The sequence below is a fragment of the Cladophialophora psammophila genome (assembly GCF_000585535.1).
Source record: "Cladophialophora psammophila CBS 110553 chromosome Unknown aczJe-supercont1.28, whole genome shotgun sequence".
In the NCBI taxonomy this organism is placed as follows: Eukaryota; Fungi; Ascomycota; class Eurotiomycetes; order Chaetothyriales; family Herpotrichiellaceae; genus Cladophialophora; species Cladophialophora psammophila.
In genome coordinates, this window is record NW_006912949.1 from 187186 (window position 1) to 206943 (window position 19758).

General features: G+C 52.8%; 8 protein-coding genes across 8 annotated transcripts; 4 read left to right on the forward strand and 4 right to left on the reverse strand.

Moving 5' to 3' along the window:
* Window positions 1-713: 713 nt before the first annotated feature.
* A1O5_11759 (uncharacterized protein) lies at window positions 714-3205 on the reverse strand (the record flags this gene model as incomplete). Its single annotated transcript, XM_007752329.1, has 2 exons — window positions 714-3093; window positions 3183-3205. The coding sequence occupies 2 exons, from the start codon at window positions 3203-3205 to the stop codon at window positions 714-716; spliced, it is 2403 nt and encodes an 800-aa protein (XP_007750519.1).
* Window positions 3206-3669: 464 nt separating this feature from the next.
* A1O5_11760 (ubiquitin thiolesterase) lies at window positions 3670-6048 on the forward strand (the record flags this gene model as incomplete). The annotated part of the gene is made up of 1 exon (XM_007752330.1): window positions 3670-6048. The coding sequence occupies one exon, from the start codon at window positions 3670-3672 to the stop codon at window positions 6046-6048; it is 2379 nt and encodes a 792-aa protein (XP_007750520.1).
* Window positions 6049-6838: 790 nt separating this feature from the next.
* Window positions 6839-9199, reverse strand: A1O5_11761 (ribosome biogenesis protein erb1; the record flags this gene model as incomplete). Its single annotated transcript, XM_007752331.1, has 1 exon — window positions 6839-9199. The coding sequence occupies one exon, from the start codon at window positions 9197-9199 to the stop codon at window positions 6839-6841; it is 2361 nt and encodes a 786-aa protein (XP_007750521.1).
* A 306-nt stretch (window positions 9200-9505) lies between these two features.
* Window positions 9506-9970, forward strand: A1O5_11762 (uncharacterized protein; the record flags this gene model as incomplete). The annotated part of the gene is made up of 1 exon (XM_007752332.1): window positions 9506-9970. One exon carries the CDS (start codon window positions 9506-9508, stop codon window positions 9968-9970), a length of 465 nt encoding a protein of 154 aa, XP_007750522.1.
* A 195-nt stretch (window positions 9971-10165) lies between these two features.
* A1O5_11763 (uncharacterized protein) lies at window positions 10166-10978 on the reverse strand (the record flags this gene model as incomplete). The annotated part of the gene is made up of 2 exons (XM_007752333.1): window positions 10166-10781; window positions 10833-10978. 2 exons carry the CDS (start codon window positions 10976-10978, stop codon window positions 10166-10168), a joined length of 762 nt encoding a protein of 253 aa, XP_007750523.1.
* A 394-nt stretch (window positions 10979-11372) lies between these two features.
* On the forward strand, window positions 11373-14375 carry A1O5_11764 (uncharacterized protein; the record flags this gene model as incomplete). Its single annotated transcript, XM_007752334.1, has 1 exon — window positions 11373-14375. The coding sequence occupies one exon, from the start codon at window positions 11373-11375 to the stop codon at window positions 14373-14375; it is 3003 nt and encodes a 1000-aa protein (XP_007750524.1).
* Window positions 14376-14987: 612 nt separating this feature from the next.
* On the forward strand, window positions 14988-17309 carry A1O5_11765 (imidazole glycerol phosphate synthase hisHF; the record flags this gene model as incomplete). The annotated part of the gene is made up of 3 exons (XM_007752335.1): window positions 14988-15110; window positions 15512-17065; window positions 17223-17309. The coding sequence occupies 3 exons, from the start codon at window positions 14988-14990 to the stop codon at window positions 17307-17309; spliced, it is 1764 nt and encodes a 587-aa protein (XP_007750525.1).
* Window positions 17310-18799: 1490 nt separating this feature from the next.
* Window positions 18800-19745, reverse strand: A1O5_11766 (1-acyl-sn-glycerol-3-phosphate acyltransferase; the record flags this gene model as incomplete). Its single annotated transcript, XM_007752336.1, has 2 exons — window positions 18800-18945; window positions 19010-19745. 2 exons carry the CDS (start codon window positions 19743-19745, stop codon window positions 18800-18802), a joined length of 882 nt encoding a protein of 293 aa, XP_007750526.1.
* Window positions 19746-19758: the final 13 nt, after the last annotated feature.

A 19758-nucleotide genomic window follows, 5' to 3' on the forward strand; every position in this document is an offset into this window, starting at 1 on the left:
GAGCTAGAGTGACAAGCTGTGTATCACACGCAGACAAGAAGTCAAAACTCAGGGCGGAGCTGCAACGCTGAAAGCTGAGAGACGGGATCTTTGAACTCTCCGTGTCCCTCTCTGCAGAGCTGGAGGAGGGCTCTGCGAGTGTGCTTGTCACTAGGAGTGGTTTAGGTAAAGAGAGCGCAGGGCGGTTGACGATATTATTGGCGACGAGGGCACCAGTGAGGAGGGGCCAATGCCGGGCTGGTAGCAGCAAGAGGAGCAGGAGGGAGCGACAGGCGGGTGTTGAAAGACGCGGGGAAAGTGACCGCCTAACAATCGCCTAGTTACTCTCGTAGATAGCGAGGTACATAGGTACTGCAGCTTGTCAAGTAGCCGTAGGTAGAGTCGTAGACTCCCCTCAGTGCCCTTCTTTACTGTCCACTCACCTCGTCGCCCTCAGCCACGTATGTCACTGTCCACTAGTGCTGGAACAACCCTGAACAACCCCTCCTGACGTAGGCCACCTAAGCCAACCCAGCCGACGCTTGCCGGGCTGCCTACGCCGCTATCTCCGGGTGAGATGGTCCAACTGATGTACTTGTAGGGACTCGGTTCCTAGAGCAGGGCGAGGGCAACGCAGTCGTTATATATTCAAGCCGTCGTTTGAACAGGAATAGGCGCATAGCATCCCGTGTACGTTCCCCCTGGCTACGTAGGTGAATAGCAAGGCCCTTTCATCATGCCCGCGCCAACCTCATTTCCCGCGTTACCTCGTCGACAATTTCCTGTGCCTCCCCGGCTGTCCGCGCCTCAAAATCGTATCGTTTCGATTCATTAATTCGCCGCACCACAATTCGAACAAGCTTGGGGTGCTTGGAGCTGACCTTGCACTTCAAGATATCGTTGAATGCAATCGAGCTGAATTTGGCATTGGAGCTGTTGTCGGCCGGCATGACATGAATGATGTCGCCATCAAACACAAGCACCCTCTGACTCCCTTGTGCAAAGCCACCCAGCTGTTTCCGCGTGACATAGTATTTCTTGAAGTTGCTGGCAGTTGACAAGAGGTCCTGCTTCTGTGCCAGGGGATGGAGGGGCTGGCCTCTCTTGCCCTTCTTGGGGCCTTGGATATCCAACAAGAGGGGTGCGTTGGGCGACGAACTGCCTGGTGAGCCCGTCAAACTAACACCAGCTCCAAACCTTCGACGCACCAGATCTAGCTCGGATCGTGAGCCCAGGGCTTCTACGGTACGATCCAGTGGCGCCACAGTATTTGTACCGGCCACTTTTAGGACAAACCCAGCCTTCTCCAGGTTCCATCTCTTGCAGACATGGTCCAGGATCTCCGCAATGTAGCCATCCGTGGAGATCTCCATGGTCATTGTCTGCGCGGTCATCTCGAGGTTCAAATACCGTATCCTGATGGTCTTCGTCGCCCCCATGCGCGGCGTGGCTTGCGGTGCCGCTGGCGCAGGGAGATCTGCCGGTGTCAAGGACGTGTTGCTGAGTGCCGAGGTGAATGGTTGTCCAGCCAAGAGTATGTTGGTTCGCGATGGTGGCGCTTTTGACACAGGAGGCGGTGGTGGTGGTGGTGGTGGTTGAGATTGTGGTGTGGCTCCGTCTAGCGCGACGACAGGACCAGCTTCCGCCGCAGCTTCTGGTATAAACTGAGGCGTTTCTTTCTTGTTCGCTTCATGCTGTGCAGGGGAAGCTTCCACAAGTGCAAAGTCATCGAATGGGCGATCTCTTGCACGACCTCTTCCGCCTCTGTTGTTGTTGTAGGTGAAGTCGGTCACAGGCCTCGTACGAACGAGCGGTGGGAAATCATCATCCACCTCTCCCTCTTCCACCATCCGCAATGTCCATTGGTTGACATCAAGCTGTTCGGGCGTAAGAGCCGGCTCCCGCTTTTCTTCTCCGTATCTCCACAGGGCGTGACCGATCGCTTCGGCGACAATGATCAGACTGCCGTCTTTAGACGTCCGTGCCAGTGGCATCTCAAAAGGCTCATCGGTGTCATTGGCAAAAGGCGTGTATATCTTGATCCAGAGTGGATTCGGGGTGCCTTTGCCAGAGAGACCAGCAAATGCCTGTATTGGGTTGCTCGGACCCTTTTTCTGGGCACCAAGGGCCTCAGTAAGTAAGCTCTTGGGCTGGATCATACTAATAGGTCGAGGAGGTGGTAGCTCATGCAAGATCGGCAACGTTCGCTGTCTTCTTGGCGATTCTGGTTGAGATGAACGAGGCCCCGAGCCGGTCAGACTGCCGAGCGTTGGTGGTGTAGATGTAAGATTCGTGTCTTCCATAGTATTGAGTAGGGATGCTGAGTCCATGGTGTCGCCCAGCTCTGAAGACATTGCAGATCCAAGAGATTCAGCATCAGAGTCCTCCTGCACATCTCCTAGTTGACCGGGCTCTGCTCCAACCCTTATTTGTCCGTTATTGGAGATGGGCACAGATTTGGACCTTTGGCCTGCATAGACTTGACGGCGCTGGAAGTAGGCGGGATCGACTTCGTTTTCAGAGGACATGTCGCTGCTCGTGGTGGTGTCGCGCCTGGCGCGAGCTTTGACAGCTTCAACAGCACCGAGAGACCCAGTTCGGCGTCGGTTGTCGTTAGGAGCTTTCAACGGCGACGTCCTTCCCCCCTCTACATCTGAACCCCGGATTGGAGAAGAGTCAGCTCGATGACGGGAGGGCATCTTTGCAAAGCGAATTTGCTGTGCGGCCCGTTGCCCACCGTCAGCCTCCTCGTCTGACTCGTCGGTGAGATCGCTACTATCATCGTCCTCGACATGCTCCTTCTTTCTCCTCCGCCTGACGTTCAAGCCAGGACCAATGGTGTCGTTGCTGGTTCTACCAGTGACGAGGCCACCCTCGTCCTCTTCATCAGCTTGTGAGTTTATTTGCTGGAGGTCGGCACCTTCCTTGAGATACTCGCTGTTGATGGACGTCGGAATGGGTGGAGAGTATGTCCGGTGAACAGGATCAGCCGACCAGCCTGCTGCACGAAATCCAGGAGTGTTTAAGATTGATGAATTAACATTGATGAGTCGCTCTGCAGTGCCATCTTTGGCACTTGCTAGAAAAGATGTGCGCAGATACCAGATGGCAAAGCTGGGGTTCTGGGTCAGCGAATCTCGGGTTCATGGGATCTGACCATGGAGTTCCGGAAGGGCTAGGAAGACACAACTGGGTCAACTCACTCTTCGTTCTGCAAAAGGGCCATGGCGCATGTCTTGAACGAAGTTGACAGAGCCTCAGTTCAGGATCACGCACCGCCCAACGTAGTCCATCAAGAGATCAAATATTTGCTCGACGAAGCAAGTTTGGAATACCCTCGCAGCATATTCTCGAGAAGGTCACCATGAATCGCATCACTCACCTTCTCAAGAAGCAATATGTGGGATATGAAACAACAAAGCTGTGGTGTTTGGTAACACGGACTGGAATCGAGGGGCGACGTCTGGGTCAAACTAGGCTGGAGTTTACGGTAATAAGCACCTGCGGGCACTGGCCAATTAGTACGATAGAGTACTACGCCAGCCTTGCGGCTAGGTAGACACAGCCTCGTCATTGTCACTTCAAATGCGGGCTGCTCCTATGGATTTTGCCTTTCCACTTCATCGTCCTTTTCTTTTGTCAACCTTCGTATCCTGCCTTGCATACTCTCTTTTCTCCTCCACAGCCATAATGGAGTGTCGGCATGCTCATCTAGACACTCTCCACCCCCCAAGACCTAACCAGAGTGTCTACCGCGAAGACTGCACCCAGTGTTTCGATTCCATAGACGATGAAGCTGGCCTCGACGTCTGCCTGCATTGCTTCAATGGTGGCTGCGCTGGCGATCGCAATCACTCTCAGATGCACTACTCATCTACAGACCATCCACTGGTGCTAAACATCAAACGAACCCGGAAACAGGTCCAAAGAGACGAACCCCCTCCAAAGCTTACCAAACTCGCCATCGCCGCCGAGACAGAGGAGGACAAATATGATACAGTCACAAGAGTCAAGTGCTATGCCTGCCAAATGCAAGATGTGAATAAGAACTCGGGCAATCTTCCTTCAGTTGTGGACGGAGTCATGAAGGCCATGACCTTTGCCAAATCGGAAGAAGTCAAGGCATGGGAGCAAGAGTTTACGCCATGTGAACATACACTCTGTCTAAAGCAAAAACCTAGGCGAAAAATCGAATCACAAAACCTGGGCTCATGTTCCATGTGCAATTTGAAGGAGAACCTGTGGCTCTGCCTGGAATGTGGCAACCTGGGATGTGGTCGTGCACAGTTTGGTGGCATTGGTGGCAACTCCCACGGTCTGGGTCATGCAACGGAGACTGGTCATGCTGTAGCCGTCAAGCTCGGTTCCATCACTCCAGAAGGTAGTGCCGACGTCTATTGCTACCAGTGTAATGAGGAACGAGTCGACATTGAGCTCGCCAAACATCTTGCTCACTGGGGCATCAACATCGCTGAACGGGAAAAAACCGAAAAGAGTCTGATGGAGATGCAGGTCGAGCAGAATCTGAAATGGGACTTCTCCATGACAACGGAGGATGGTAAGGAGCTATCTCCACTCTTCGGCCCGGGTTTTACAGGTCTGAAGAATATCGGCAACAGTTGCTACCTTGCAAGCACTGTCCAATGCTTGTTCGCATTACCAGATTTTCAACAGCGATATTACCACCCTGAAGAGCCACCTCCAGCCACTGAGCTCCCTGCCGAAGACTTAGAGACGCAACTGCGGAAGCTCGCCGACGGTATACTCTCCGGCCGCTATTCTCGCCCCGAAAACAACGTTCATTCCGCTTCCGACAACCCAGAAGTGCCACATCAGAAGGGTCTCTCCCCTGCCATGTTCAAACATTTAATCGGACGAGGACACGAGGAGTTCTCGACCATGAGACAACAAGATGCCTTTGAATTGCTGCTCCATCTCTTCAAGCTCATCAACATCTCCAACGGCTCTCGTCCTTCAGAAGACCCTGTTCAGTCATTTCGCTTCGCACTGGAGCAACGCTTGCAGTGCCTGAACTGCAAGCGAGTGCGATATAGGACTGATGAGCAAGACAATATCTCCATTCCTGTGCCGGTCCGGAGGAAACCGGCAGTCAACGGTGACGGTGGAACAGCAGATACAGTGAAGGGTGCCGAATTCGAGCCTGTTTCACTCAAGGAATGCCTAAACATCTTCACGGCTTCCACTTCCGTGGAATTGACCTGCCCTGCTTGTGGCTCAAAGGCTGGATTTTCGAAGTCATCCAAGTTCAAGACGTTCCCTCGCAATCTTGTAATTAATCCTCTTCGCTTCGAAATCATCAATTGGGTGCCTACCAAACTCGATGTCCCTGTTCAGGTGCCAGATGAACCGTTCGACTTGAGTACGTACAAATCTGAGGGATTGCAACCCGGCGAAGAGGAATTGCCTGAAGATGCAGACGTGGGACAGACTAAATTGTCTTCGGTCGCATTCGTCCCGAACGAGGCAGCCCTCGAGCAACTTGCGTCAATGGGATTTCCTCTAGTACGATGCGAAAAAGCACTACACGCCACGGGCAACGCAGACGCCGAGGCAGCCATGAATTGGCTGTTTTCGCATATGGATGACCCCGACATCGACGAACCTTTAAATATTGGCAGTGGCGGTGGTGGTGTTTCAGGCGACGATGCTGACAAGATTGCTCAGCTTGGGGATATGGGGATTAGTGTGCCACAGGCGCGGAAAGCTTTACGAGAATGCAATGGGGATGTCAACCGAGCTCTAGACTGGGTTTTCAGCCACCCAGATGACCAAGGAGATTTCAGTGATGATGTGCCTACCGCTCCCAGTCAACCAAAGGCGCTGCCCGGCAGTGATCAGCTACCCGCCAAGTTTGAACTCCAGAGTATTGTCTGCCATAAAGGTGCCAGCATTCACGCCGGTCATTATGTAGCATTCATTCGGAAGGCGATTCCAGGCGAAGGTAAGGAAAGACAGTGGGTACTTTTCAATGACGAGAAGGTCGTCAAGGCGGTGGACGTGGACGAAATGAAGAAATTCGCATACATCTACTTTTTCCGCATGACATGACGATGCCGGCACCGATGAAAAAAGCCCAAAAAGGTCAAGGACAGGACGATGACACACACGGAAACCCGTGCATTGGGACCGTATGAAAATCAGAGCGACGGGAAATCTGTATCCGAAGCAAAAAGACATGGCCATGATGAGATATCATAGAATAGACCGGCAACAACTTGTCAATGAGATCAAGATCCATCGGTCATGAGGCACTGGCCAGGATTCAAACGTAGGGATGATGGCTGTTGCACTCCCCGCTGAGCTGGTCCACTGGATTCTTTAATTTCCATACCTTTTTCAGAAAGACACAGCTGGAGCCTGGTATCTGATGAGAGGCCGATAACTCACTCGACCTTCGCTTTAGCCTTTCCTTGCGAGTTGGTACTGTACGCACGGAGTAATATGTCTGAGCGTATTCCCGACACACTAGACTTTCCAGAAGAAGATATCTAAAGAGAGCGCAGAGAAACTGTATGTATGTATGTACATATATACCAAAAAACCCGGCATGGGATAGGATAGGATAGGATAAGATAAGAAGATTTCGTCTCCTTGAGAAGCTGCCATATGACCAAAAGGATGGGAAAGAAGAAATACAACCCAACACAGTCCGCGGCTCTTCGTAAGGTAGTATAATAATACTACGGCACACGCGTGGTTGCACGAATGAGGAGCGTAAAGATAGCATTTTGAGTTTTTATTTCTCCTGGTTCCGAGGACTCTACATAGGCATCTGGTGCAGTGCCTGGATAGATACAGTACATGCGCCCCTCGACAGAATAAAGAAAGAGGGTTTGTTTCAAGAAACCCACAGCCGACAAGTCCCGTCGCCGCCAGCGCTCACGAGCCACGGATGCTGCGGGTGCCAGTCCAGGTCCAGAACACCGAGGCCAGCCGTGATCTTGTGTCCACGCAGGACTTTCAGGGGCACGATCTGCGCGTGGCTCATCATGTCGCTGGTGACCGTGCCGTGGAAGACCTGGATGGTGCCGTCGTCGCTGGCGTCCGCGAAGAGTGGGTATCGGGTTGTCGATGGGTGGAAGCGCACGGTCCGGATTGCCTTCTCGTGGAACCGCAGTGTCTTGTGCGGCCGCAGCGAAAGGTCCAGGTCCATCCACAGTAGGCGCCGGTCGTAGGAGCCGACGATTAGGTTGTCAGACCCCGTTGTTGACGAGCTTGTTGGGTGGATGTCGAAGCTTGAGATCCAGCGGGCGCCGGGCTGGATGATTTTGAGGAGTGACTGCTTGGACAGGTCGTAAGCTCGGATCACGCGCTGGTTCGCGACGAAGAGGACTGGCTTGCTTGGGTGGAAGTGCGCCGCTTGCGGAGTGCCACCGCCCTTGAGTCGCTTTCCGAAGGGTAGTTGTGTGTGGTGCTTGGAGATTGTGTGGATGGCGATGGCCTGGGATGCTGGAACACTGGTGGCGGGACAGACCGTAACAAAGTGGTTGCCGCCGGAATGGAAGGACAAGGTCTTCGCGGTATGTCCAAGGTGGATAACTAGAGCAACACCATCGTCCCGTCGGGAAGAGGACGGTCGGCTCCATTTGACACTTATGGACTTGGATGTGCTGCCCTCCGTTGCCGCGTATCCCCATCCCGCGTCCAGGATTGCTTGAGCAGCATCGGCTTCCGCGCTGAAGTCTGTACCGAGGCGCGGGACGCAGAGATAAATATCATCTCCGGCACAGGCAGCTATTATAGGTGCGTCTTTTCCAGGTCGCCACCGAACGACATTGACTCCGGCCTCCGAAGTCAATTGTGCAGACCAGATCTCGCGCGGAGGCATTAGGGTCCAGACTCTCGCGGTGCCATCATCACCCCCAGTGGCGAGATATTGTCCAGATGGATCAATCGCCAGAGATCGTACACGACCTTTGTGGCCATGAAACCGGCCAGCCTCGTGCGTAGGGAATGGTCTAAGTTCATCTGGACTCGGTAGTTTGGGCAAGAGTGAATCGGGGTCAATGTTGAGCTTCGTCCGGCGTACTCGGGGTGCAAGATACAGATCCAGACACCGTTCGAACTTTTCCTTGATGAATCGTTCATAACCTGGTACTTTCCGCAGCGACGCATGGTCCGTTGGCAGGTAATCTTTCTCTCGGTCTTCTTCATCAGCCTTTTCCCATGCCTCTTTCTCGGTTTTGTCTGGAATGTATTCCGGCGGTGGATGGTAGCTTTCATCAAATCCAGGAGGTGGAAGTTTCGGAGCAGGCATGTGCATTGCATGGTCCGCCTTGGGTTTTTCATCGGCCCAAATATCATAGTTTTGTATTCCCTCGTCCTCTTCTTCCTCTTGTGGCGGTTTATAAGGCAAAATGCGACCTTCTCGAATTGCACGAACAAGTTTCATCACTCGCTTTGCCTCGTGCCTGGACGGCACAAACCGTCTCTTGGGTTCTGGAGCAGAGCTCAGAGGCATTACTTCAGTTTTGCTGCTGAACCATTCGACCATAGGTTCGTATGGGTCATATCCGTCGGCGGCGACCTCGTTCATCTGTACCTTCTTGAGCAGCTGTAGTTCTTCTTGAGTGAGTTCTAAGGGCTTCCCAGTGGCGGGGTCTGTGAGGCCAGTCCATCCTTTGGGAACTTCGATGCTATCAAGGAGTGCATCGAGGGCTTCTCCTCTAGCTGGCCTCATGATCTTCTTCCCATTAATGTTGTAGCCGATGTGAGGGTAAGAATCATAGAAGGACAGAGGAATATTGCCAATGGTGTTGGCTTCATTGTCTGGGACCGAATAATCCGAGTCATCGCCGGGATCTATCTCGGGATAGATATACCTGACGTTCCCGTTCGCGTCTTTGACGATCTCGTAGTTGGGTTCTTCATCGGGCGCATCATGTTCCTTCTCCTCGGGTGTCGAGGCCACATTCTGGACGCCAACGTCCACCTTTTTGGTATCTTTCGCCTGTCCTGTCTTTTTTGGCTTCAGCAGCTCTTCATCGCCTTCTGACGGCAGCTCCTCGGTTCCTACGGATACTGCATCGCTCTGATCTTCGGCTCCGCTGCTCAGATCGTCTTCGTCACCCCCACTGACAGATTCGTCGTCTGCAAGGGTCCCGTCTAGATGTGCAAAGTCGAATTCGTCCCCAGACACCACAGCAGCATCTTCATCGACGTCCCTGGTCACGGCTTTTCGCTTCTTGGACTCGGCCATGGTACTGCGCAGGGGATTGAATGCGTAGGTACCAGGGGTAGATGCCCAAAAATTTCTTGAATTTGCTCGCAAGTTTCAATTTGTGGAGACGAAGCAGGCTTGAGCAGGGAACTTTTTCTGCCGCTTTGGAGCAAAAGGCGGTGTGCGGCGAAATCCCTTTACCTGCGATCGGAATTTCAACTCGAATCTTTTGTTCAGTGCCCTCTCCATTCCTTTCCCGTCGCTCTCTTTCCTTTGTTTTCTTTCTATCAAGCTGCAAAAGTTATAGAAACGGCGATCGAACGTGCACCCTCTCTCGTTATCAAAATGGGTTCTGTCAAAACACCTTTTGAGAGCGTCCAAGCATGCTGGGCGCGAGTCTCTCAAAATTCCCCAGTCTACAAATTTTTCCTGTCGGACATCGAACTCGTCAGTGCTACAGATGGCTCCATGGTCGCTCGACTCCCTGTCTCCGCAAACCTTCTCAATTCCAAAGGTGGATTGCATGGCTCAGTATCTGCGACCATCGTTGACTGGGCAGGCGGAATGGCCATTGCCAGCACGGGCCTCGAAAAGACTGGATTGAGTACTGATATCCATGTTTCCTACGTCTCGACGGCAAAGTTGGGCGATGTTTTGACCATCGAGGGAAATGTCAGCAAGGTGGGAAGAAATTTGGGCTTCACAACCGTCGTCATTTACAAAGGCGAAGGGACAAACAAAACTGTGGTGGCTCATGGCACTCATACCAAATACGTTCTTCGAGACCGGGAGCAGGACAAGAGCTCGTGAGTCGACAAGATACCTCATCAACGCGGCGTCTTCTTTGCATCAGGCAGCTACACTCCTCCATTCTGCCATGATTCACTCGGATGTCGCAGAACAAACACATCACGCCTATTGCTTTAGATCTCTCGCGACCGATGACACACGCAGGTCCGTATGAGAATTATGGCGTGCGACAGACCAAGTCAACTCGGAATAAAGTCAGGGAACCAGTCGGCCTTCATTAAGCCATTCTGTCCACAAGCCTCCGAGCTCTTGTGCCAATGCAGCGGGTGTTCGCCCATCACTGTCAACCAGAGTTCTGATATCTGGCTCACCGTTCCTGTCCTCTTTGCGCAATCCCAAACTTTGCATAGCTTGAAGAACCAGTGATGGAAACTTGGCCCAGTCGAGTTGAGATCCGAGAGCCAGCAATAACCAAGCCACTTCTTGCTGGTTATACCGAATAGCGACGTGTAACCCCGAGCCTTCAATCCCCTCGAATGTGCCACGGTATCGCAGTATGTCAGCAATCTCCCCGTCGTCTTCGTCTTCGTCTTTGTCTTCGTCTTCGTCAGAGTCCTTGATCATGTGAATGATGGCATCGATGTCGCCCTCGCGGCAGAATTCCAGGTAGGCATGGCCTTTCCGCTCTTCGGGATATGTGCGTAGATATGCTTCTTCCGTAGCTGCGGGGAGGATATCATAACGCTCTTGAACACCGCCTTCATTCCGCAGCGTGACCAATACCTGTTGCGATCCACGAGGAGAAAGAGAGGAGACGTTTTTGACGCAGTTCGGGCATTGTGTGATGGTGTAGGATTCTAGAAAACATTCCCTGGAATTGCGAATGAGACATTGTAATCTTAAGGCTCTGAGACAGACATACCAGTGATAATGGCATCCACAGGACAGTTCTACGTCGTCGGGGACGCTCTGTATTTGGGCAGCCGCTTTGCTCTCCTCAACATCGCTGTCTGGCTCGACTTCGATGAGTAGAGGCTCATGGCAGCTTGAGCAAAGTTCGGCGGACATGGTACAGGCGCTGCTTCTAAGTACTTATACGTTGGATACCACTAGTTTGTGGAAGAGAACAGGGACCAAAAGAATTATGAACTTTCAGCCCTCGAATCAAAAATTCTTTGTATGCGGCGGAGACTTTTTGGACGTTTTGGATGGGCGACAGGGATCAGAAGAGTTTGCAGGGATTTGACCTCCGCAGTCCGCAGCCGCATGCTACACACGCGCCTCACATGCAGAGAGGCTTGAACCACGCCCCCTTCTCTTCACCCACACCCACCTGCAGGTCCTCAACACGCGCTCCGAAAGGCCGGCTTATGCGGGTTCAAAGTGTCCTTTGCACACCACAAGTTGCTGTTGCTCACACTGGTGTACCTGGAAGCGACAACTATGAGAGATTGTAGCGCCCATGGAAGAAACATCTCACCCTGTCGAAGCGCCTCAGGGCGACGGTGTCCAAGTCGAACTGCCCATGGTCCCCGAACCTGACCCAGCATTGAATCCTGCGCCCACGCCGCAACCACTTGCCCCGAAAGTGCTGATAACGTCGACCGTGATCGACGCCACGCTGAAATTCTTTGCAAATGCCAGCAATGAGACCCTCGGAGCCTGTGCGGTCGGCCTATGTGCCTCTACGTATCTAGTTCTGGGGAGAGTTGGGTTGGTTCTCATCGGCGCAGTTGGCGGCATCGTTCTTCATGCCACTTGGGAGAATCAGAATGGTGGAAGATCGGATGTCGAGAATAAAGAGATCAACCGGAGAAGGAAAGAGCTGGGCATCGAAGTCGCACAGAGAGTGCTGGACTGGCGGGAAAGGAGACAGAAGCCCAAGGACGACGAGGATGACAGTCTCACTGACTCCAAGGTCGAGCTGAAGACGCTGGACTACTCCGACTTCGAACCTGAAACCAGAGCTGCCCTCACCAACCTGACCGATGCTGTCATGCGAGACTATGTCAAATGGTGGTATAGTCCTCTGCTTCCCAAAGACCAGTCCTTCCCGACCATGTGCAGGCAGACATTTACCAGCTTCATCCTCTCCTTCTCTAACCATCTCTCCCGCAAACGGACTGCCGACCCTGTTCTAGACTTCTTCGCAAACTCGACTTCAATTATTATTGTCTTCTTGAATGAACTCTCTGCTGCTGTCAAGGCATCGGCTAATCAGGACGCGGAGACCGCCGTCAGGACATATCTTAAATTTCAGCCAGAAAGCAACTTAGCCAACGTGCTGAGCAGGGAACAGCAAGAGCGAAAGCTCAACCTCGTGGCGGATGATATCTTACAGAACTTCCTAGAGCCGAAGTCCTACAACTGTCCTCCGGTGAAAACATTCCTTCGAGAGGTTTTAGCCGGGCTCGTTCTAGAAACCACGGTTGACATGTGCTCGAAGCCGGAGTTTATCAACGGCTGGATTGTTTACCTGCTGCAGGATGGCGAACCCGAACTCATGAATGTTATCGATGCTGGGGTAGAAGATATGAATGAAGCCGTGTCGCAAGCCAAGGAGAACCGCGACCTCGGCCAGAATCACAACCGGCGTATGAGCAGGGCTGAAGAAGCCATGCAAGAGGCTATGCGAGAAGCTCAAAGACTAAACGAGATGATTGCGGAGGATGAAGCCAGGCGAAAACGCGGAGTGGCCCCCAGCGAGCCAGAAGAAACCAGTTCGGTCGCAACCAATGATGTCGGATTCGTTACGCCGACCTCGTCGGACAGTGATCGGAATCGGCATGGAGAACAGTCCCTGGACACATCCTTGGTGTTCGACAATGACGGCAATGCCTATCATTCGTCAACCCCAAGCCCGAGCAAAGAGCAGGAGTCCTTCACCAATTTTGATCAGTTGGCGGAGACCGTGCCGAACGTGCTCCAACCCGTATCGACTGCTCCAGCGCCCGTCGAGACCATGATGGCGATTCCATTGACATTACACAACGCATCGATCACCATTCTTGACCTTGGCGACCTTAACGAACGAACCACGTTCCGACAGAAACCGAACAATGAATATTTGCTGCAAATCGAACCGGCATCACATCGCTATCCTGGCTGGATGGTCTCCCGCAAGTACACAGAATTCGAGCCTCTTCATCAGACTTTAACCACGATAGCCCGCATCTCAGGCGTACCAGAATTCGGGCAAAAATATCCGAACGTGCCAACTTGGAGAGGCCAGACAAGCTCGACACTGTCCCAAAGCTTGGAGGCCTACCTGAGATTCGTTGTCAAATATGAACCATTGGCCGAGACAGAAGCTATGAAGAAATTTCTTGACAAAGAAACTGGCCTTCAAAAGGCGCCCTCCCAGAGCAAGAATGTTCTAGTCCAAGGGGGTGCAGCCCTGGAAAACGTTGGCAAGAACTTCATCAATGTTTTGGGACAGGGTGGAAAAAACATTGCCGGTGGGGGCAAGGCCGTCTTGGGGGGCGTGCAGGGTGTCTTTGGCGCCGTGGCAACGGGTGTTGGGGGAGCGCCAAAAAGGTTCATTTCAGCAAGACCTACGCCGTCAAGAAACCATACGGGACAATCCTCCATTTCGGTTGCGCGATTGAGTCAGGAACTGCCCCGACAGAGCACCGACAGTGCCGAGCCCAAGCCACCACCATTGCCAGCGAGACCCGGTGCGGAAGTCGCACCTCAAGAGGAAAATCCTCAATCACCGATCAGGCTAAATGAATCGGCTCGTCAATCAGAAGAGATCATATCGATGCCGCCGCCACCAAGTGTCATCTCAGACGACTACCAACCTATAACCCTTCCCAAACCGGAGACGCCGCCACGATCCCGACAAGATACAATCACGGCCAATCCATCAACGCCTGCTCCGTCATTAAGACGGGAAGAGTCAAGCTATCTGCCCTCCACGACCAATGCCCCAGCCAAGACACCCTCGAAACGAACAAAGAAGGATATCCCCGTCTCGGAAGAGGAGACCCGCATCTTGATAGAACTTATCTTCGCCATTCTTACTGAGCTTTACTCCCTCTCGGGTGCGTGGTCAATCCGCCTGTCCCTGTTAGGGGCCGCCAAGACATTCCTCCTCCGTCCAAACAATCCGCAACTCGATTCGATTCGCGTTCTACTGCAAGAAAGCGTTCTCGAGACTAATTTCTCGGACAAAGGAATCGCCACCCACATCAACACTCTGCGGTATAACACCCTGCCAACTGCAGAAGAGACGGCGACTTGGCCCAAAGAGTTGACATCCGAGGAGAAGGAGAAGCTGCGTCTCAGAGCGAGGAAGTTATTGATTGAGAGAGGTATGCCGCAAGCCTTGACGAGCGTGATGGGCACTGCCGCCAGTGGAGAAGCACTGGGAAAGGTGTTCGACTGTTTGCAGATGGAAAATGTAGCGAGGGGTTTGATCTTTGCGCTCTTGTTGCAGGCTATCAGGGCTACAACGCAATAGAGGAAGGTCTACGGCAAAGCAGAAGCCCAGACGGAATGCGAGAAACGACTAGAAATGTGATACCAAATGTACAATATGGAGTTGAACGGGCATGGAGGCGTGTTTTTCACGGCTCTTGGTGCCTGGCAAGCTGGCAATTGTGATATAGCGCTGGACGAACAGTGAATGTGACTATTGAATTATGGATCCGGCTTCCTAGCTGCCAGTTGCCAGTGTCATGCTGCTGACCACAGCATTATATGTTGTAAAGTTGGTCAGTTTAGACATATCATCCTGGTCGTCTTCAGCCAATCGAATTCTGACTCACTTCCGGATTTGGCCTGCAAACTTCTCTCCCAGTTTTTCATTTCCATCTCAACAAGAACTTCACATCCAACCCTTAGATCCAACTCCTAGTCGACGGCAATCCCCGCATCAGTGACGAGCAGGTGCTTGAGCAGAAACTGGAGACGACATGGACTTGCCCTGACTTACTCGCGCAGCATCATCAATTGCGCTCCATCAATTCCGCTTCAAGGCCATAACGTCCACCACCATCCACCACCCCTTCAATAATTCCTTTTCGTTGTCCATTTCAATCTCAGACCACAATCTCTCCGCGTATTGGAAACCATGCCGAAAGTTCACCTTCTTGACTATGTCGCGGGCAATATCCGCTCACTGGTGAATGCTATCGAAAAGTGTGGATGGGAGGTCGAATGGATACGGAGTCCCCAGGATGTCCAGAAGGCAGATGTAAGTCTTGCGACTCCGTGTCGCTACACGGTCATTATGTTTTGCTATGCCAGGTTTTGTCCTGGCACTGTCGAATTTGTGAAGTGTTGGAATGGTCTGGACCTTCTTCTTCGTACTACTTCGTGTGTTTTTGGACAAGCTGTCTCTCCTTCCATATAAGGGGTTTGAAGCTAGCCCAGGCTGAAGACGAGAGATACAACGGGTCTCCCATTACAGACAGCGTGGGTCGAACTCAGGCTTCCCTGTTCTGATCTTTCACGGAGCCCTGTTCTGATCATGGCTGATTTCGCACTACGGCCCGTTCAAGCCATCTGTCTTTCACGTCTGATTTGTTTCTCGCCTTTACAACTATCCCGCACATATCAACCGATTCTGACCATTCCCCCACTTCTCTTACACAGAAAATCATTCTCCCAGGCGTCGGCCACTTCGGTCACTGCCTAACTTCCCTCTCAACAGCAGGCTACCTCCCGGCTATCCAATCCCACATATCAAGCGGGAAATCTTTCTTCGGCATCTGTGTAGGTCTTCAAGCGCTTTTCACCGGTTCAGAAGAGGCACCCAGTGTCACTGGTTTGAACATCATTCCTACATCACTCAAGCGCTTCTCAGCCGAAAATGCGGACGGGTCGAAGAAGTCTGTGCCTTGTATAGGTTGGAACGACGCTTCTACGCTGCATCCCGATTGGGACCAAAGCCACGCCACCGCTCTAGAGAAAGGAAAGAGTTTTTACGGCCTCAATCAAGGAAGTAAGTATTACTACGTCCATAGCTACTTTGCTCCGTATGTTCCCGGCGAGCTGGAGGCCGAGGGATGGGTCGTCGCCAGCGCCACTTACGGTGACGAAACTTACGTGGGAGCAATTGGGAAGGGCAACGTGTTTGCGACGCAATTCCACCCCGAGAAGTCCGGCGCGGCTGGGCTGAGGGTCATCAAGGCGTTCCTCGAGGGCAAGATCTGGTCGGATCCGGTGGTTCTATCTGTTTTTGGAACTACTTCGACAGCAGCCAACGGAGTTTTCTCGTCCTTGGCAGGGAGGACGGGAGATGGAGGAACAAACGGCCTGACCAGGCGCATAATCGCCTGTCTGGACGTCCGCACCAACGATCAAGGTGACCTCGTCGTGACAAAGGGTGACCAGTACGACGTGCGCGAGAAGTCATCTCTCACTTCAGCCACGGGGCCGGGACAAGTCCGCAACCTAGGCAAGCCGGTCGACATGGCCCGTCGCTACTACGAGCAAGGAGCCGATGAAATCACATTTCTCAACATCACAAGTTTTCGCGATTGCCCTATCACGGATCTTCCCATGCTGGAAATCCTGCGGCGGACAAGCGAGACGGTCTTTGTGCCCCTGACCATAGGGGGTGGTATTCGCGACATGACCGATCCCGTCACGGGCAAGAACGTGTCGGCGCTCGACGTTGCGAAACTATACTTCGCGTCCGGCGCCGACAAAGTGTCTATCGGATCCGACGCCGTCCTTGCCGCAGAAGAATACCACTCCTCCGGCGGCAACCTCTCGGGGAGGACGTCGATTGAGACCATCTCAGCGGCATACGGCGCTCAAGCCGTCGTGGTGAGCGTCGACCCGAAACGCATTTACGTCTCCTCTCCCTCCGATACAGCCCACCATACGGTCCGGACCGCGTTCCCTGATCCCCAGGGGAGAGAATACGTCTGGTACGCGTGCACGATCAAAGGCGGTCGCGAGACGCGAGACCTAGACGTCGTCCAACTCTGTACTGCGGTGCAAGCCCTTGGTGCCGGCGAGATCCTGCTCAACGCCATCGACCGCGATGGCAGCAACAGGGGCTACGACCTGGAGCTGATCAACATGGTCAAGGCCGCGGTGGGCGTGCCGGTGATTGCGTCCTCGGGCGCTGGCGTGCCAGGCCATTTCGAGGAAGTGTTTAGGAGGACCGGGGTCGATGCGGCTCTGGGAGCCGGCATGGTGAGTTTCTCGGGCCCTCCCTTACCGCCCTTTCAGTCCCTTTCGCTTTTCCTTTTCTCGGTCTCGGACCTACCCGTCGTGGTTTACTCGGACTGGGAACATCGTGCTAACTTCCGGCCCTGCCCCTTTTCGGGGGTGGTGTGGTGGCATCTTCCAGTTCCATCGAGGCGAATACACCGTCGCACAGGTCAAGGAACACCTCGGCCAGGCAGGCCTGTTGGTCCGGCCGTTTGAGGAGTTTTAACAAACACCCCTCCATTCCTGTCCACCCACGTTGAGATGGTAAAAGGATCAATGGGTCCCGAAGGAGGGAAAATTCCCAATCTCTCCCATCTGATCCGTTTTGACTTCCCTCCGCACCCTCCGCTTGGCCGACGGGTTTGGGTATTATTTAACCCGAGAGAGAGAGAGAGAGAGAGAGAGGCGTATCTGTCCGTTCGAGGAAAACGGGATCATGAAGGGAGGGATAAATAGATAATAGATAGAAAATAAGAAGAAGAAGAAGAAGGATGGGGAAGGGGAGGAAAAGAAGGGGGTATTATATACCACATACCTCCGAACCTCAATACTGCCCAGAGAGACATGTCCAACTTTTCTTTTCTTCGCCTGTTTGTGTGTATCGGTATAGGTAGCCAAGCTAGCATACTTCTCCTTCTGCAGACAGCCCGCAAGTTCAATCCTTGTCAATCTCTGACGCATCCCATCCGGCCCAATCACCCAACCAATGTCACCACCCAACTTCCATTCCAGGGGCAGATCCTGGGTCGAGAACGCAACCCCCGCGGGCCCAAGTCCTCGCGTCGAGATTTCCCGGTGGAGGCGATAGATGTTTGTAGATAAGAGTCGACCCATTGCATTGCATTGCTTGCCGCCGACTGGACACGGTATGGAAACATGGATGGAAGTGCGACGTGGGTAAAGAAGAGGGTGTCTATTGCAGAGAGAAATGTGATAAGTCTATGAACTGCCTTGCCGTCTCGTGCTACACCACGCTATGCTATGTTATGCTTTGCAACGCTATGCTTTGCAATCTAGTCCAATGCCAAATCTCTACCCGGACGGGTTGCGACGGTACGTGGGATATCAATCGTGATGCTCATTCCAGTTCCATGGAGACTCGCGTTCGGACATGTCACCGTCGTGTCTGCTTGAAGACCAATATTGGATATCACACTTGGCGGCTGTCTTTTGATTCGTGTTTCTCGCGTCTTCGTGTCTTCGTGTCTTCGTGCTCGTCTCAAGCCTCCCTTGTTCCTCCTGGCTGCGTGCAATGGTTTTCTCGATATTCCTGCAGCAATCATCCCAACCCATAAATTTTTAGTTCCACCCACGTGTTACCGTTTAGTCACATCATAAGTCATTTCCACACTTATCCTGCAATATGTGGACAGGGCATTCCTTCGAGCCCGCGTCGAGTGAATAGCACTGTGCGTGCTGCGTGCTGCGTGCTGCGTGCTGTTCGCTGTCATATTGTGGTAGTCGAGTCCAGGGCCGGTGAAAGTCCCTCATTCAGAGGTATTCCACAAAAGGAGGAAATTCTAGGGCATGAGATTAAGGAGCTCGTTCTGCAGCACTTGCAGGGCACCGAGGTACTCCGTATTGGTTCTCTCTTCGAGCAGAAGTGAGCTGGATCTGGCCTCTCAAAAACGTCTCCACCCTTCTAATACGGTCTGGTATTGACCGCTACAGACTCAACCTTCACAATAACGTAGGTCGAGCCCTCATGCCCCAGCTTCAGGAATCCTTTTTGTTGTGTAGGGATCGTGATTCTGGATCGTTACCCATGGCCGTGATGACCCTGAGCATCTTTTCGCGAGTGTCTTGTGTTAGTTTGTCAATGTCCGCCGCAGTGAGGCCTTTCGTCGGAATGGGATCGAGAACTGCGCAATGCATTAGCCCGCGAGTGCATTTCAGACCCAAATTTCATCTAGCCGTCTAACCTACCTTTGACTCTGATTGTGCCGGCAGTAAACCTCTTAGCTTTGAGGTTCAACACACTGCTATAGTTCTCTGCGACAACCGGTACAATAGGCACACCGCTCTGCACAGCCAGATGGAACGCACCCTTCTTGAAAGGCAGCAGCATTGGTTCGACGGAATAACTTCTTGTTCCCTCGGGGAAGATGACAACGCTCTGTCTCTTCTCTCGCATGGTCTTAGCCGCTCCCTCAAATGCCTTCATGGCCGCATTTCTGTCCACTCGATCGATGAAAACGGTGCCAGAGAGGGTCATAAACCAGCCCAAGAACGGAATGCTGCGGAGTTGTTTCTTTGCTGTGACGGAGCAGTATTTTGGCCATATCCAGCCCAGCAACAGTACGTCTAGCTCTGTTTGATGGTTGACGATGAAGACGGCTGGGCGGGTGCCGTTTAGGATCTCGTAGCCGTTGTCCAAGACGTCGAATTTCACGCCCACAGTATAGATGCAGAGATTTTTGAATGCCTTGGCTGTCGTCCATTGTGCGTATGCAAAATGTAGTCCCAGGACTCGGAGGATGGCAGAGGATACTGTGCCATAAGCTGCGCAGGCTATGAGGCTGATGTAGGCGGCCATGGTGCGGGCGACGAAGCCCAGAATCTTGGGAGGCTTCGGGAGATAGGCATAAAGAGCGAAGCAGGAGAGCATGGTGCCGAAGTAGAAGCCTAGGAAATAGAGAAGGTAGCGCAAGAGAAAGAACATTTTGGTGAAGGAT